Raw genomic sequence first — 16,657 nt, forward strand, 5'->3', positions numbered from 1 at the left:
CAAGATTATGTCTCGAAATTAAATAGGTGGTATATTTAATTCATGAGATTGAATCCCACAACTGTAGATAAATAATAATGTGATAATCGGTTATAGTCAGTCCCTTCGCCTAAAATAATCTCCTAGATTATATATCTGAGCAGTACTTATATTTTAGAGTAAAGGCCAAAATTAATCCTGAACATATGCTCATATTATCATTTTGATCATAAACTTTATCTTTTGAATGTTTTGGTCTTGTACATTTCAGATCGGATCACAATTAGTCCTCCGTTAACAATTTCGTTAATATTTAACGGTCAAACGAACAATTAGTGAAATTTTTCCTAAATTAGAATATTAATCTATAATTAATTAAAATAAAATAAATTAGAAAATAAAAAAATCGTCTCTCTCCCATCCTATCTCTCTTCTTCTCTCTTGCGCAATCAGTTTCCATGGGCGCCACCTCCTCTTCACCGTTTCAATTCATCAATTGACTAATCCAATCCTCGATTAAGCTAAGGCAATCTCAGAATACTTCAACTAGAATTTTTCATATGCTCCTTTTCCTCTTCTCCCTTTTTCTCTCCACATACACCATTCACATTGACTGCCACGCTGACTCCACCGACGCCTTCCACACTCCCTGGCTCTCCGACTGCTTCTACTCCAGCGGCTCCACCTCCTCCGTGGAGATGTTTTATTATGGGCAGTCATATAACACAATTTATCCGTCTCAATAAAGATGTTTTATTTACTAGTTAATGGGATTTACAATACAATATTGCCAAGATGAGAGTTCCCTCGAAGGAGAGGAGTGGGAGTTGTTGTCGAAGCTTGCATAGACAGTGAAGGTGCGGAGGTGGCAGCGGTCGGGGGAGGGGGTGGGGATGGAGTAGCAGTTCTTCTTGCAATTGAGGGGTTTGCTGTTAAGGTTATGATTAGGAGTTGGTAATTGGTCAAAATTGTACCGTTAAATATTAATGGAATTGTTATCGGAGGATCAATTATGATCAGATTTAAAATCTACAGGACAAAAAATTCAAAAGATAAAGTTTAGGGCCAAAATAATAAAATGAACATATATTCAAGACCAATTTTGGATTTTACTCTATATTTTATCTAAATTATATCTTGATAGTACTATTTTATCCAGGAAGCTACCACGTGAATGGCAACTAACTACCAATCACAACAAAAGGCCCACAATGGTGCCCACCGATGGGACACAACCATGAGCCATGACGGTGGGTCACGATGGCGCCCACCGTGGGACAAGACAGACGACAGTGGACTAAGATGGTGTCCAATAGACACCTAACAAATCACATTTTGCCAACTCTTATCACCACAATATTTGAAACTCAAACACACTTAATTTACAATGTCTGGATAAATCTTGGACGTAAGTTATTTAATAAAACCTCATGGCCCCATTTAAAAATGTCTTACAATCCTTCATGTACATCATGGTACATTTTAACCTGTAACATCCACAATCATGTGCCACAAAAAATATTGCAAATTCAGCACAATCTCAATTAGTTCTTATTTTAAACCTGCCATATTGCATGGCATTAGTCATCTCAGTGACCTTAGAATAGGAAAATTACCTATAATCCACACAATTACTACTACCCCACACATCGATGTAGATTCCACATAGTATTTCAGTCTTTGATACATTCAAAATTCGGTATATGCCAAGACTGCAACGAATCTTGGAAGTTGGAACCTGGAACCGCATGCTGCATTCGAGGGGAAGACTATTTTTTATCTGAAATTGCAAACAAGGATAAGTAGTTTGTCATTAGCATCACAAAAGGGAAGAACTTCCAACCGAATGTTGGTTACTTCTAATTTACAATGTTGATTACTCAGGCCCCTCATCCCTCCCCCGTTATCATTTCACTATGAATTTATGATAAGTAGAATTCTTAACCGAAAAGAAGGCAGATCAAACATCCACACCAAATAAGAGTTTCGATCTACCAACCTTAGCAAAAGCACTCTTGATCCATCAACTTTGTAGTTTTTAGCTGGACACATGCCAGAATGATACAAAAAGCCTGAGATGTACAATGTCAAATACTATGATTAATTAAAACTGAAGCTGCAGTTTATATATAAGTCATTTTACTTGATGATTTCAAGCCGTAGCACAGGAAAATATTACAAGTTGTGTGTGCAATGACTGAGCAATCATTGGTATTGGAGACCTGACAAGGACGGACCAATGATTTTAAAAATGGAAGGGCAAAATTACAAGTTTCTGTTTAACATAAAACTGGACAGGTTAAGTTATATTTTTTAATATTAAAACCGAAGAAAATACAGAACATGGCCTAAAACCATCAAGAAACACAAATAACACACAAGTCCAAGTACAAACAACATATAGGGGTCGAGGAAATAAAGATACCAACCTGAGAGCAGTCTCTAGATCTCTTAATGCGTTGGTCATCTTATCCACATATTACTAAGAAAATCGGAGAGCCTAAAAGTATATGCAGCACCATTGTTAATGAGTAGATAAATAGAGAATAAGATTAAGAAATTTGGTATGAAAGGAAGGCATAGTATTGGAAAAAAGTTAGGAATTTAAAAGAATCATTAGAACATGATCTATAATGTTTGAGTTCCAGAATGCAAGAATCGAGTAATGATTTTTGTCTCAATTTTGATAGTTAAAAATACACTCCTGTTCATAAACTCAAAATTAAACTATTTTTAGTGCAGAGTTTGATAAAAATTGGTATTTGATCATATTATTTTTTTATTGGTTTGTAATTGTAAGTATTCAATAATTTGACACATTACAAGGATATATCTAAGGATAATATAATACTGCTGTATGATTACATATCATCTTTGTAATAATCGTGTTCCCATTTTCCCACAAAAAAAACAATAAGTATAATTAAAAATAGGTATAGATCATCTCCTCGAAAAATATTGATGTTAATATTTATAGCCATGCAGATAACAAAATTTTATACTCATTCGTTTTACATACATAATATTATGGAAGGAAGAAATATCTAATCCCACACTTTTGGGAATGAATATTCTTTCATAAGGTCGCAATTCCGAATGTCCAATTAAACCATGCATGAGATCAGAAATGACGTAGGAAAAGTCATCCCATTCCTACGCCATCTATCTTTCCATAAGATGATAAGCACACATCAGGAAATAGGCAAAAAGGAGCAAATAAATCAGGGTATGAAAAGGTTTACCTAATATCTTTGGCAATTACAGTATTTCCATCTTCTGCTCCAAGATGGCGGAGGACAACTTCCTCAAGACGACCATCACGATATGCATGCTGTAAAGCAGAATACGTCTGACTTATTAGATATGAACAAATCCGTTCATTGTGTGAACTCAAAAGTGCCAGTGAAGGGTAAATTGCATTTTAATGTCAAATTCATCCTGCCGAATCTCACACTCATGATTTTTTTCAAAAGCAGTGCCTCCTCACACCCAGTCGAATTTTCTAAATTACTGAGAGGAAAAACATTCTCATCTAATATCATGTAAACAATGAAGCCCTCTTTTCCAATACTCGGTTAAAACAAACTCATTTTCTTTCCTATTCAACTTGAATAGCGGTTACATAAAGCTTTGCAACTACTGGAGCAGATTAAAGGCTCTTTGTTGTGTTCAATGGCTGCACAAAGAGGCCTAGCATGTAAAATAAAGAAAACAACTGTGAGGATGATACAGAGAACTGCAGGCTGGGCCTACAAATGGTTAATTCAAGATATGGGTTGAGCATACCGAGAAACTGAAGATGGGGAACTGGGGATAGAGGAAAGAGGGACATCTACCAGTTAAATGACATCGACAAGATTAAAAGACTGCAAATAAGGTTGCACCTTATATCAACGATGAAAGTGAGAGAAACAGATAAACTATAGTTTATCCCCCAATCTGAAACAAGTATGCAATGATTCTGAAGATGAAAAAACAATTCGGCTACAATGAGATAATAAGATGTTGCCATTTCTGTAAGCAATAAGCAAAAAAGAAAATTGACTTGACATCTACAGTAGGAAAGCTAAAATTAATTCTTGGTACGTTTAAAAGAAAATCAAAGAACTTCATTTTTTCCTCTTAAAAATTTTTGGCACCATCAAACAAATTTTCTGTAGCAAACTTGTCTTAACCTCTAAAATAACTATAGTAGTAGTGTAGACTGTAGTACTAACAAAATTCAATCCCTCTCTCTCTCTCTCTCGTGAAACTTTAAGTTCGAAAGTTAAGCTAGAAGGCTAATGACACACCATTTATGAGTAGAAGTCAAGGCAGGTGAACAAATCCAATTATGTGGCAGGCAGTCCTTGAATAAAATAGTACACAATTCTAATTTGTAAGAAACTAATGCAGCAAAGTTTCAGTGTACCTTTTCTATTAATGGAATAGAAGAAAATGCACTTACCCTATAAAAACAACTCGTGCCAAATGGGCAGGTCCCATTCCCGAAGTCAAAGTGCCTGCAATCAATAGATCTGAAAGATGCTTTCCTATCAGTGTGAGGAATAGGAGGAATAGAAGCAGTAAAGCGATGAGGGAGCTCAACTGTACCTCAGCTTGGACTTGTAACTGTCAACAATTTCTTGCTTATCATCTTTAGAGGAATACCAAATTACACTTGGAATCACAAAATATGAAAGCTTCCTACATATAGGGCATGATCTTAATGCAGGATTAGCATCCATGCCAGATGATCGTGAAGTACTGCGCCAATTCCTGATGCATGATACACAAAATGGATGATCGCACTCTGACAATATCCCAAATTTACGTTCAGCTGCCGTAGGTTTTGAGAGGATCTTCTCAAGACAAACACTGCATTCTATTTCTTGACTATGTGTCAATGCTTCTAAGTGTTTTTGTCTCTTTTCACATGTTTTCATGTGTTCTTCTCTCTCTTGAGGCCTAAAAGGATGCAAGCAATGCTTCCTGCAGGTAGGACAAAGATCCCCATGAACTCGATGGCAACTCACACCATGTGGACATTCCCCAGCAGCAGCAAAAGAGCATATTGGTTGGTCAGCAGGATCTAAATCCCTAAAGTCTGCCAAATCATCATCACCTTGTAGAGTATCAGAATTCCCAGAATTCTCTCCCCATGCTGGTGTAAAAGGAGGATGAACTGGTAAGTTAGAAGCTGAATGTTCAAAACTAACACCAGTGGTAGCACCGGAGACTAATGTCGCAGCTGTGGTGGAAGAAAGATCTGCAGATGATGATGAAGCTGGCGACTGTAACTGAGAAACTTTGACGTGATCATATCTACAACGAGTGCCATAAGCGCAAGCTCCTTTCTGGTAGAACGTACATATCTGCAGTAATATGCATATGCCAAAAAGAATGAGGTTATATTAAAACATTAAAAGTGGCTACTAGTTCTAGCAGGTTAGCAGAAACTCACATTATTAGGTGGGGCCTTCCAATCATGTGAATACTCACAGTGTTCCCCTTTTAGACATGCACCATGAGCAAAGAATTTGCAGAGAACCCTGAAGCAATAATAAACATCAGAAATCACAGTAATGGATCTATCTTGTTTTTCAATAAAAAAGATGGCTGAAGTCTATGATCTCCACAACAAAACTAGAACCCTTTATAAACACACAGAGCCCTGAAGGAACAAGAAATCATTAAAAATCAGTTTAAAGAAATGTCCTCTCAAGTGATGCAACAACTCCAAGACCAGTGATTGCAACTGGGTTGAAGGCTTCCAAATTGTCATTTTCCATCCTCTTAAAACCGTCTTGTATATGTTATTTTTAACAAGGGAGAACAGTGCAATGCAGACAGTCAGCGACTTCAGCAAGGTGTTCTTCTAGTTGATTCAAATAGAACTATAGTGTTGGAGATCAATACCCCCAAGAGTTAGTATATCGCTAGTTTAGCACTCAAACAGTCAGGCTCACAGAGATTACTTTTGTGGGTCTATCTTCAACAAAGACTTGGGCCGTACAATATGCACTAAAATGGAAAGAATCAATGTGGGAAGTTCAAAACATGTTATACAACTACAGTCATAGACTAATCAAACCTTCAAGAAACTGCCCATGACTATGATTGCCAAAACTCACAAGCAAATCAACGTGTTCTTTAAAACATATTTTAGGATAAATAAGCTCGTGATAGATGTACATTGGAATTACATACGAAGAGAGATATCTTCGGTTGACGACGTAAAATGATTGCTATTCTGCTGATTAAATAAACGTTTTCCTTATCTTCAAATTTCGATACCTCCTTTTCTAAAAAAAATCGCTACCTTCGAGCTAACCAAATTGGTATAAACGGATTCCAAGTTCGAGAAATCAACATAAAATATCCAAATATTTTCTCTGCAATCGGCGTATAAATAATTCATAAAAATTATCAAATAAAAACTTATCGAATAAAAAATCATTAGAAAATCGGAAAAGCTAACAAACAATTCCAGATTATGTATTATGGTTTCAATATCTGCTCACCGTTTAGACATGTTGTAGCTGCAAATCCGTGAGAAATCCGTGAAATTTTTCGATGATAACGATGAGAGCTTTTACTCGGTGCAGAAAAATACGGGCATGCCGGAGTGAATTTAGGGATTTTGGCGGTTGGGATGTTGGTGAACTGGTTTCCATTATGATCCTCCAGCTTCATGTTTATCGCACGAAGGTCCCAAATCTAAGACGTATTTTCTTTCTCGGACATAAATATTTGAATTAAATTACTGTTTGATTTTGTGCGACAAATAAAAATTATGCCATCAAAGTTCCAAGTACATTTACAACTAATATATTGATTCTTAAAACATTGCTAACTAGTTAAAATTATCACCCACGTGTAATACACGATCCATTTTTTTTATTTAAACTTATTTATACTGTAAAATAATTTTATAAATTCATAAAAATATTATTGTATAAAATTTTAAATCATAAATATATAAAATAAAAAATAATTATTAAAAATTATAAAATCAAACAAATGAAAAAAATAACACATATACAAAATGAGAAACAATATTATTATTTCAAGTTCTAAAATCACAAATTTATACAATAGCAATTTATTGTACCAATAAAAGCTCATATAACCAAATAAGTTTATAAACTAAAAATTGCACACAAGTCACATATCATTTAAATAACTTTTAGATGTATATTACAAAAGATCAATCACAAACACAGTGTCAATAAAAATAATGCATAAATATACTATATTAGAAGATAGCCAAATCGATCAAAATCATCAACAAAAATATACAGCAAAATAGCATGGAATATACAACCGATATCAATATGCATGCATTTAGCCGAGGAAAAAAAAACTACCGGTTGCATACCCTAATGTATACCCCGCATCGCCGACTTTCTGTGTAGCTGCTACCACCCTTTCCACGTCCAGGAAAAACAAATGAATAAGAGCTGCCACCAACCTAATATTAATATAGAGCACTGCACGAAAAAAATTATAGGTTCCACCGTTAAAACCTGCATGGAAAACAACATAAACAACAAATGCGGAAGATGCACCAGCACCAAATATTAATTAATCAGTTAATTGATAATTGTCTATGCTGGTTACACGTTAGGTTCCGGTCATCATATTACGATAGATACAATTCTCGGTTAGAATCAAGAGCCACTCAATTTAATCAACCGAACTATACTATGTCTTCATATTTCGATTTAAGTAAATGGTGTTTTACATAATCCATTACAAATTTCACCATAAGTTTCACAAAAAAAATTGTATTCAATAGATGTTCGTCACCGCAAAGAGTAGCAAGATGAGAGACCTCTTGTTCATAATCATAATTGATACTTCTTCTCGTCCCACAAGAATATACAATTTTTAATTTTGGAATTTCTTTTCTTTCGAATGAGGTGAGACTCATTCCCCACTAACAATACTTTGATTATATTTTCTCTCTACACCTCTCTTATTTTATCAATTTTTGCATTAAAATCCATGCCAAATCCAAATTACATATTCTTTTGGGATAGAGGGAATATTCATTACGGCAACTACAGTACATGTTTTCATGTTTTGCAAGATTAGCATTTGTATATAGAAAAGAAATTCAACCGTAGTCATTGAGATGATATCTTTTAAATCGGTTGCAGTTGAGTTATTCAAAAGTTTTGCACACACAAGATTTTTTTTTAGGAGGAGTCCTAGTTCACTTTTACTAATAAATGGTAATAGAGTCTTGCTTTCCACTAATTCATTTCACTCACATTTCATTTAAAATTAATATATATAAGTGAGACTCATATTTTATTAACTTTTATCCATATATTTTTGTTAACATTTTTTAAAATGTGTGCCGCCTATAAATGAGACTCCTCATAGCGGACGTAGAGAGTATAAAGGTATGGATTTATTTATTTTCTCTAAAAGAATGTTGAATAGTACTAGTACTAATATTAATTTGGTATGGATTCATTCTTGGGTCGGCAACTCAATAGTCAAAGGGGCCGACAGCTAGTTGGGCTTTGGGGACACCTTTTCACCTCACTAAACGTCCATTTTCGTTTATAGTTCATTATAAATAAATAAAGAGACTAATTTAGAATTTGCAAACATGCTTTAGGACTTTTTAACTACTCCCAATATTAAATAAATTATCGCTCTATAAATGTATCCCTCGATTTGCTCACACAGCCGTGTTCAGTGTGTTCCAATTCAAGGCGGATAGCTCTTCATCTCTCATATTCTAAGCAGAGGTAACCGTACTCTTCATTTCTCCGAAATTCATCGATTTAATCACTAAGCTCGATTTATTTTGTAATTTACCTCTATCGTCTATCGTTGCTCTAGTTTTCTTCAGTTTGTGTAAAATTGTTATGTTTCAGCTGTTCACTTCTGTAATTCTCGGCTTGATTTATGGTTTCCTCTCATATATTGTACCCAATTCTAGATCTGAAGGATGTGGACGCACTAATGCAGTTATTTTAAGATTCAGTAGCTCTCTAGTCTTCGTGACAGCATCTTTCATCTACTTTTTGTTTATTTCCTTTTTGATGTAGAGTTTCTAAAATTTCACATCTCGAGTGTTGCAGGATTTAATGTGTGATCTTACTACTGATTGTTGTTCGTGTTTTATTGATTAGTGGCAGCATGTTCACCTACTTTTTGTTCATTTTCATCATTTTTTTTGGGTGACTAGTATTTTGCAGACCTTGCCACACTTGTTGACTTTTGGATCAAGAATTTTACATTACTAATAACAAATTTATTTTTGTTGCTTGAATCACAACTGTGACTTGTAATTTTTATTATCATGACATTTTCAACATAATTTTAAAATCAGCATTGCTAATCCATCACATTTTTTGTAATTATAGTTGCTATCATAAAAATTTTTGGATGATTATTTAGCTGGATTATATGTGTTACTGCATAACTATGTAATTTTTGAAATTCACCTCCAAGCCCAACCTGTCCATCCTCCTTTTGTGCATGTCTGCACACACATGCTGATTTATTTTTTGTGTTGTTGGTAATACCATTACTCTCATCCTTTTTTGTATTTTGTTTTACTTAACTAAAGCCCGAGTGTAATCTTAGGGCTTGAGATATTGTTTTGGCACAACTCCATCTTACAACAACCTGAAGTGAATCCTACTCCAAATGTCGAATACCATTAATCTTGTATCGGTTGATGTTTTCTTTCTGCAGTATTTTGTGCCATGAATGCATAGGTGGATGCTTATCTAATAGGCTGATATTGCTTTTGTTTTGCTCAAAAATCAGTTTCTGTTATTGTTAAAACCTAAAGGACAAAGGTGATAGCTATGTTGCTTGCATTTTGATTTTGACCTTTTCTACATATATTTAATGCACAGTGCTTTGTTTTCTAATGTGTAAATTCTTAATTTGAAAAGGTAGCAATGACTATGGATCAGCCACACTACCCGTCCACTGCTCAGAAGGTGGCTGGGCAGCTTTTAAAATCCACCCCTACTCAGCGTTTCGGGGCATTTGAAGGTTGTCAGCCTCGGCCATCTTTATATCAATCACAATATAAATATGGTAACTACACAAATGCTGCATTGACATATCCTTATCAAATGAATTACGACCTTTCTGTGGTCAAGTCTGCTGCCTCCCCAGTTTTTGCACAAGCCCCTGCAGAGAAAGGATTTGCGGGCTTTGCTATTGATTTTCTCATGGGTGGAGTCTCTGCTGCCGTATCTAAAACAGCTGCTGCTCCTATTGAGCGTGTGAAACTTTTGATACAAAACCAGGATGAGATGCTTAAGACTGGTAGATTGTCTAAACCATATGGAGGCATCGGTGAATGTTTCTCGAGAACAATCAAAGAAGAAGGATTTGGTTCTTTGTGGAGAGGGAACACTGCTAATGTGATCCGTTACTTCCCTACCCAGGCAAGATATATGAATTTTATTTTCTGGACATGCTTTTTCACTATGTTTCCTTTCCCCTTAAAGTATAAATGCTCAATAAAATCTTTTGAATTGTTTGCAGGCCTTGAATTTTGCATTCAAGGATTACTTCAAGAGGCTTTTCAACTTTAAGAAAGATAGGGATGGTTACTGGAAATGGTTTGCTGGGAACCTGGCTTCAGGTGGTGCAGCTGGTGCTTCTTCTCTCCTCTTTGTTTACTCTCTGGACTATGCTCGTACTAGATTAGCAAATGACGCCAAGGCAGCAAAGAAGGGTGGAGAGAGGCAGTTCAATGGCTTGATTGATGTCTACAGGAAGACTTTGGCGTCTGATGGCGTTGCTGGACTGTATCGTGGATTCAACATATCATGTGTCGGAATCATTGTTTACCGTGGTCTCTACTTTGGAATGTACGATTCTTTGAAGCCAGTTCTTCTCACTGGCACGCTGCAGGTCTCTTTAACTCTAAATATATGAATCTTCATCTTCATTTGAATATATTCGATTGTACTGACGTAACTGTCTATGAAATAATTTTCTGGTTTCAGGATAGTTTCTTTGCTAGCTTTGCCCTGGGTTGGCTGATCACAAACGGTGCTGGTCTTGCATCGTACCCAATTGATACCGTTCGCAGACGTATGATGATGACATCTGGTGAAGCTGTAAAATACAAAAGCTCATTGGATGCTTTCTCTCAGATCTTGAAGAACGAGGGTGCCAAATCTCTATTCAAAGGTGCTGGAGCTAACATTCTGAGGGCCATTGCTGGTGCTGGTGTGCTCGCTGGCTACGATAAGCTGCAGTTACTCGTCCTCGGAAAGAAATACGGATCCGGTGGCGCTTAAAAATGCTCTGATGATGATGAGGGCTTGGGTTTTTCACCGATAACAAATGGTTTATACAATTTTGAATAATATGTTGATGGGGCGTATGTTTATCCCCAAAACTGTGTTGCTTTTCATTTAATATTGGATTGTAGGCTGACAAAGCAGCTGAGGGCCTGATTTTCGGATTTAATACTTGGTCTAGTGAAGTTTAATGTAGACCTGTTGGCAGGTACATTACTCAGTTACTCCCTATTTACTGAGTTTCTTATGAATTTGTTTCCAAATAATACTACCTCACATTTAGTTATTCTGTTTTAAGAGAGCTGCATCATTTTTTTGAGAATATTTATACGTTTATCTTATGGGAGAATATTCTGTTTACATATTGAGAAGAATAATGAAAGTGAGTTTGATTTTCTTTTTGGGATTAGTTTGTATCCAAAATGGCTAGTTTTAACTTGCAGCATTCAAATATTTACCTTTAAACGTCTGATTGTAATTAAAAAGGTCAAAATTGGAGTGCGTAAAGAAAATTCAAAGTATGCAAGATTCTTAATCAATTGATCTAAGTTGAGAAACGTAGTTTTCTTGATCCTTTTATGTTATTTATATGTTGTTGAAAAGTTTTAGAGTGAAAATTCAGTGGCGGCTACGGCCAGGAAGTAGTAGGAAGCAACATTAATACTAACGAACACCAAAAACAGTAGTCAATGTCGTGTTTGATTTCAAAACTGCAATCCAACACATTAAATATCTATTCTCATTATCAATCAAAACAGCTTAATTATTCTACAAATTGCAACAAGTATACATGGAGCAGCCAAAGCCAAACTGCTCGGGCACTGCCACGGCGCAAGCACCGGCGGAGAAGGGATTTTCCGGTTTCGTGGTGGATTTCGCGATGGGCGGAGTGTCGGCAGCGGTGTCGAAGTCCGCTGCAGCGCCAATCGAGCGCGTGAAGCTCATGATACAAAACCAAGATGAACTTATCAAGAGTGGTAGGCTGTCTCGGCCGTACAAAGGAATCGGTGAGTGTTTCAAGAGAACAATGAACGAGGAAGGATTTGCTTCCTTTTGGAGAGGAAACGGCACTAACGTGCTTCGTTACTTCCCCACTCAGGTAGAATGTATGATATATAGTGATTTTAGTTGTGTTTTGTAGCTTTACTGAAAACAATTAATGCTTTTATGCAGGCTTTCAATTTCGCATTCAAGGATTACTTCAAGAGCCTTTTCAATTTCAAGAAAGAGAGAGACGGGTACTGGAAATGGTTTGGCGGGAACCTGGCCTCCGGTGGGGCAGCCGGCGCTTCATCTCAGGTGATTGTTTACTCTCTTGACTATGCTCGCACTCGCCTCTCCAACGATGCCAAATCCGTCACCAAAGGAGGCCAAAGACAATTCAACGGATTGTTCGACGTCTACCGCAAGACCTTAGCATCTGATGGTGTCCCTGGGCTGTATCGAGGATTCAACATATCGCTCCTCGGCATCATCGTCTACCGCGGCCTCTATTTCGGAATGTACGATTCTTTGAAGCCCCTCGTGCTAACTGCAGATCTGCAGGTAAAAAATTCAACATCTTGCATTGCATGGTAATGACTAATGACAACAAAATGACATTGTTTATGACAAAACATATACGTAGGATTCATTCTTGGCTAGCTTCGGGCTGGGTTGGGTTGTGACCAACGGCGCTGGGCTTGCGGCGTATCCAATCGACACTATAAGGAGAAGGATGATGATGACTTCGGGTGAAGCGGTAAAATATAAAAGCTCGTTGGATGCGTTTACTCAAATAGTGAAGAATGAGGGTGCCAAATCTTTGTTTAAGGGGGGCGGCGCCAACATTCTACGCGCCGTCGCCGGGGCTGGTGTGCTCGCCGGCTATGATAAGTTGCAGTTACTCGTTTTTGGGTCCGCTGCTTCTTGATTTAATATCATGTTTCTTTATTTTTCACTTTCACTATCACTATCACTATCATATCGTCTCTTTTTTTTTTTTCCTACCAAAAGCTATGTTGTTTAGTTTCGCCAAATTATTGTTGTTTTTGAGTAAAATTGTCAATCTTAGGCGCATTAATAAAGAGACATAATTACTTGTTTCGTTGTGGATGGTTGAAGTAGCAATGATGTCTTGTTACATCGATAGTTTAAATTGTGTAGACATCTCAATTGCCTATTTTAAACAACTACTCCCTCCGTCCCACATTTATAGTCACATTTAGTTAGGACACGAGTTTTAAGGAATTGGTGGAGTGTATAATTAATGAAGTGAGATGGTGGAGTGTGTAATAAATGAAGTGAGATGGAAGAGTGAGATGGTGGAGTGTGTAATAAATGAAGTGAGATGAAAGAGTGTGTAATAAATGAAGTGAGTTGGTTGAAGGTGAGTCCCTTGATGACTTTTTGATTTTTTATTTTTATTTTGGTTTATTTTTGTGTTGATAATGACATTTGGATGTAATTTTAGTGAATAATGGGGTAAAATTTTATGTCCAAATATGGAAAATTCTAAATATGACTATAAATGTGGGACGGACTTTTATGGCAAAATGTGACTATAAAACTGGGATGGATGGAGTAGAAGTCTAGAATTAGTATAACTAGTTTTAACACCTGTGCTATGCACAGGACAAAAAATAGGACGAAAGATTTTTAAATTATGAAGATATATTAACTTAAATAAAGAATATGGAGTAAATAAGTATAAAAATATATTTAGAACTAATCAAAATATGTATTTGTAATATTATAAACAACAACAAAAAAATATTTGTACAATTGTACTTCTCTCAAGCCACTCTCAATGAAACATTTCATATTATCACACCATTAATTGTATTTTATTTTAATATTTGATATGGGTGTAGTATAAAATAAAAGAAATAACAAAAGAGGAGATGTGTGGATGAAATAGAATAAGTCATACAAATAAAGAAAAATGGAATACCACTATTTACAAAAGAATTAAAAAAAGCAAACTATTTGAACGAATAAATAGTTCACCAGTTTCGATTAACAAAATCAACTCAATTATAACTATGTGTACTTCTAGTAATTCAAATATAAATATATTTATAAATTATATATCTTGAATATAAATATACATTTATAAGTAATTTCAACATATTTAATTAAACTAATATATTATATATAAAATTGTATATTACTATACACAACAACAATTAATGTTATGTAATATTGTTCTTTGTTTGATAATGATATTAATTTAGTTTCATTTGATATCATTATTTATTGGTGTTTCATAATTACTTAGTTTAGCCACATTTGAATTCAATATAAACATATTTCAAAATTATGAGAAGTAAAAAGAATAGAAATATGAGTAAATAAGAAACAATTCAATCTATACAACACTTAATATAATTACACTATGATTTAGATTCCTATACAATCTAAGTATAGAACAATTAAATGGAGTGAGGCACATTATAATTTTTTTATCTAACCTTTTGCAATATATTTTTCTTAGTTATTTATGTTTAATTAAATAAAATATGGGTTATAAATTAGTTAGTATTTGTACTTGGACATGCAGAACGAATTCGTATGAGTATGCTTCCTATACGTCTAAACAAAAGAAAAACAATTAAATAATTTATAGCCCAAACAATGTGCCCAACAACTAAATAGGCGTGAAACCCTATTATTTCAAAATCACGTTTAAGATTAGATAGGCAGCGGCGCCTCTGTCACTATTGGTCTCATTCTCCGCTGGCAGTGGCGTTGTCGGCCGCCTATCGTATCTCTTTCTCTTCTTCTCGCGGTTCCACCTCTCGGCCACCGGCTTGAGGACTCCTCCACACTACCCAACCGACGTCGCTGGTCATCAGCCCCTCTCTCTCGTAACTCTACTAAATTATAATTTATGATATATAAAATATAGCACTTAAATTAAACTCTATTCGATTGAAAAGATTATCAAATTTCCAAAATTATATACTACTAAAATCTAAATCATAGAATCTAACCTAAGCCCAATAGCCCAAATAGCAACAAAAACCAATACTCATCAAACTCTAATAAATGACTATGGTTTTAACCGGGTTCCATATTTCATTTCCTTCTCTCTCGCCGCCTCCCCTCACCCGCCTGCACAGCCGCGTCGCCTGCTAGCGATCTCGGCGCTTCCCTCCTTCCCTCATTTCCTTTTTTCTTCCCTCTAATCGGTGGAACAGCTGAACGCCGCCGCCGGACACCACCTCAGTTCCGCATACCCACTAAACACCAGTCTCTCGCTCGCTGCCTTCCTCCCTAGCCTGCACAGTCGCGTCGCCGGCGCTTCCTCTATCTCTTTCCTCTCTTCTCACCTTTCTCTCTCATCTCTCTCTTTTTTTACGCCACAACCACTGCTGCCGTCTGCTTCGACGCCGACGATGATAGTTGTGACTTGGAGCTGTCGCCGACTGCAATAAAAAAACCAGACAATTAGTCTTCTAAAATGGATATTCAATTAATGGCGTGGGTATATATTATTGTTTATTCTTATTTGAGAAGCCATTATTGTTCAATAGAAGCTGCCTTTTTTTCTATCCAATGATTGTCATTTTTCAAAATGATCAAAAGGATATGCAAAATAGCTTCACATTTTTCCTCCAAAAAGGATAAAATTGTCTTTTTACCAAACTGTCAATTTAGATTAGTAAGATAAGATTGGAGACCGTTTTTACTTCAAATGCAAATTTTGAACTGAGCGTACGTAATTGCAATCATCCAAAAATACTTAATGCTCACAACCTTTTCATGAATGATATGCCAATGAACTTACACATATATGTATGATTCTGTAATTTTTTGGGAAATATTGAGTCATTCATTGACTGCAATTTTATTGTCCCAACATACTTGACACGATGAGATGAAAAATAACCAATATCAGTCGCATCCATGAAGCCACTTTTAGTTCTTCAAAACTCGGTTCAACACTAGAGAATGCAAGTGCTTCTCATTCTTATGTGTAACTTGATTTCCAAATAAAAGTAGTATGCATTAGAATATTACTAGTATTTTCAAATGTCCATATTCCTTGAGCAAATTCTACAAAATATCCTTCGCAAATAGTTTGAATGCTTATAAATAGATTTCACATTTTTCTTTTTAGTTTGTCCCATAAAAATTGTCATAATTCATTTTTAGAAAAAGCTCTCGCTCACATTAGTATAAATATACCTATTTTTTCTCTCCACCTAAAACACGAAAAAAATGCCGCCATCTATTATTATATAATTTCCCTAATTTTAATAATATTCAACTTAATTAGAATATTTAGTTTAATAAAAAAAAAAAAACAAATTGAGATTCATGAAAGAAATTAAGAAATGAGAAAAAAGGCAAAAGAGAAAGCACGACTTAAACTCATGGCGCTTTTAAAAACCCTTGTCCATTTCAATACCCCC

General features: G+C 35.6%; 3 protein-coding genes across 5 annotated transcripts; 2 read left to right on the top strand and 1 right to left on the bottom strand.

Annotated features, from left to right (window-relative positions):
* Positions 1-1,978: 1,978 nt before the first annotated feature.
* LOC125185460 (E3 ubiquitin-protein ligase makorin-like) lies at positions 1,979-6,639 on the bottom strand. Of its 3 annotated transcripts, none has more exons than XR_007170141.1 (8): positions 6,483-6,639; positions 5,423-5,510; positions 4,573-5,333; positions 4,427-4,496; positions 3,222-3,310; positions 2,409-2,479; positions 2,159-2,201; positions 1,979-2,051 (listed from the first exon to the last, which is right to left on the bottom strand). XR_007170141.1 is itself a non-coding variant. In XM_048081991.1 (7 exons), the coding sequence occupies exons 1-6, from the start codon at positions 6,491-6,493 to the stop codon at positions 2,443-2,445; spliced, it is 1,056 nt and encodes a 351-aa protein (XP_047937948.1). In that variant the 5' UTR covers positions 6,494-6,639; the 3' UTR covers positions 1,979-2,051; positions 2,409-2,442. The 3 variants fall into 3 exon arrangements, 1 of the variants encoding a protein (XP_047937948.1); XR_007170140.1 differs by having other exon boundaries at positions 2,123-2,201; XM_048081991.1 differs by lacking the exon at positions 2,159-2,201.
* Positions 6,640-8,595: 1,956 nt separating this feature from the next.
* On the top strand, positions 8,596-11,544 carry LOC125221608 (ADP,ATP carrier protein 1, mitochondrial-like). The gene is made up of 4 exons (XM_048123763.1): positions 8,596-8,726; positions 9,888-10,391; positions 10,492-10,863; positions 10,959-11,544. Exons 2-4 carry the CDS (start codon positions 9,894-9,896, stop codon positions 11,253-11,255), a joined length of 1,167 nt encoding a protein of 388 aa, XP_047979720.1. The 5' UTR covers positions 8,596-8,726; positions 9,888-9,893; the 3' UTR covers positions 11,256-11,544.
* A 177-nt stretch (positions 11,545-11,721) lies between these two features.
* Positions 11,722-13,203, top strand: LOC125221609 (ADP,ATP carrier protein 1, mitochondrial-like). The gene is made up of 3 exons (XM_048123764.1): positions 11,722-12,357; positions 12,432-12,803; positions 12,886-13,203. The coding sequence occupies exons 1-3, from the start codon at positions 12,049-12,051 to the stop codon at positions 13,168-13,170; spliced, it is 966 nt and encodes a 321-aa protein (XP_047979721.1). The 5' UTR covers positions 11,722-12,048; the 3' UTR covers positions 13,171-13,203.
* The last annotated feature ends 3,454 nt before the right edge of the window (positions 13,204-16,657 follow it).

The sequence above is a fragment of the Salvia hispanica genome, chromosome 4, assembly GCF_023119035.1.
Source record: "Salvia hispanica cultivar TCC Black 2014 chromosome 4, UniMelb_Shisp_WGS_1.0, whole genome shotgun sequence".
Taxonomy (NCBI): Eukaryota; Viridiplantae; Streptophyta; class Magnoliopsida; order Lamiales; family Lamiaceae; genus Salvia; species Salvia hispanica.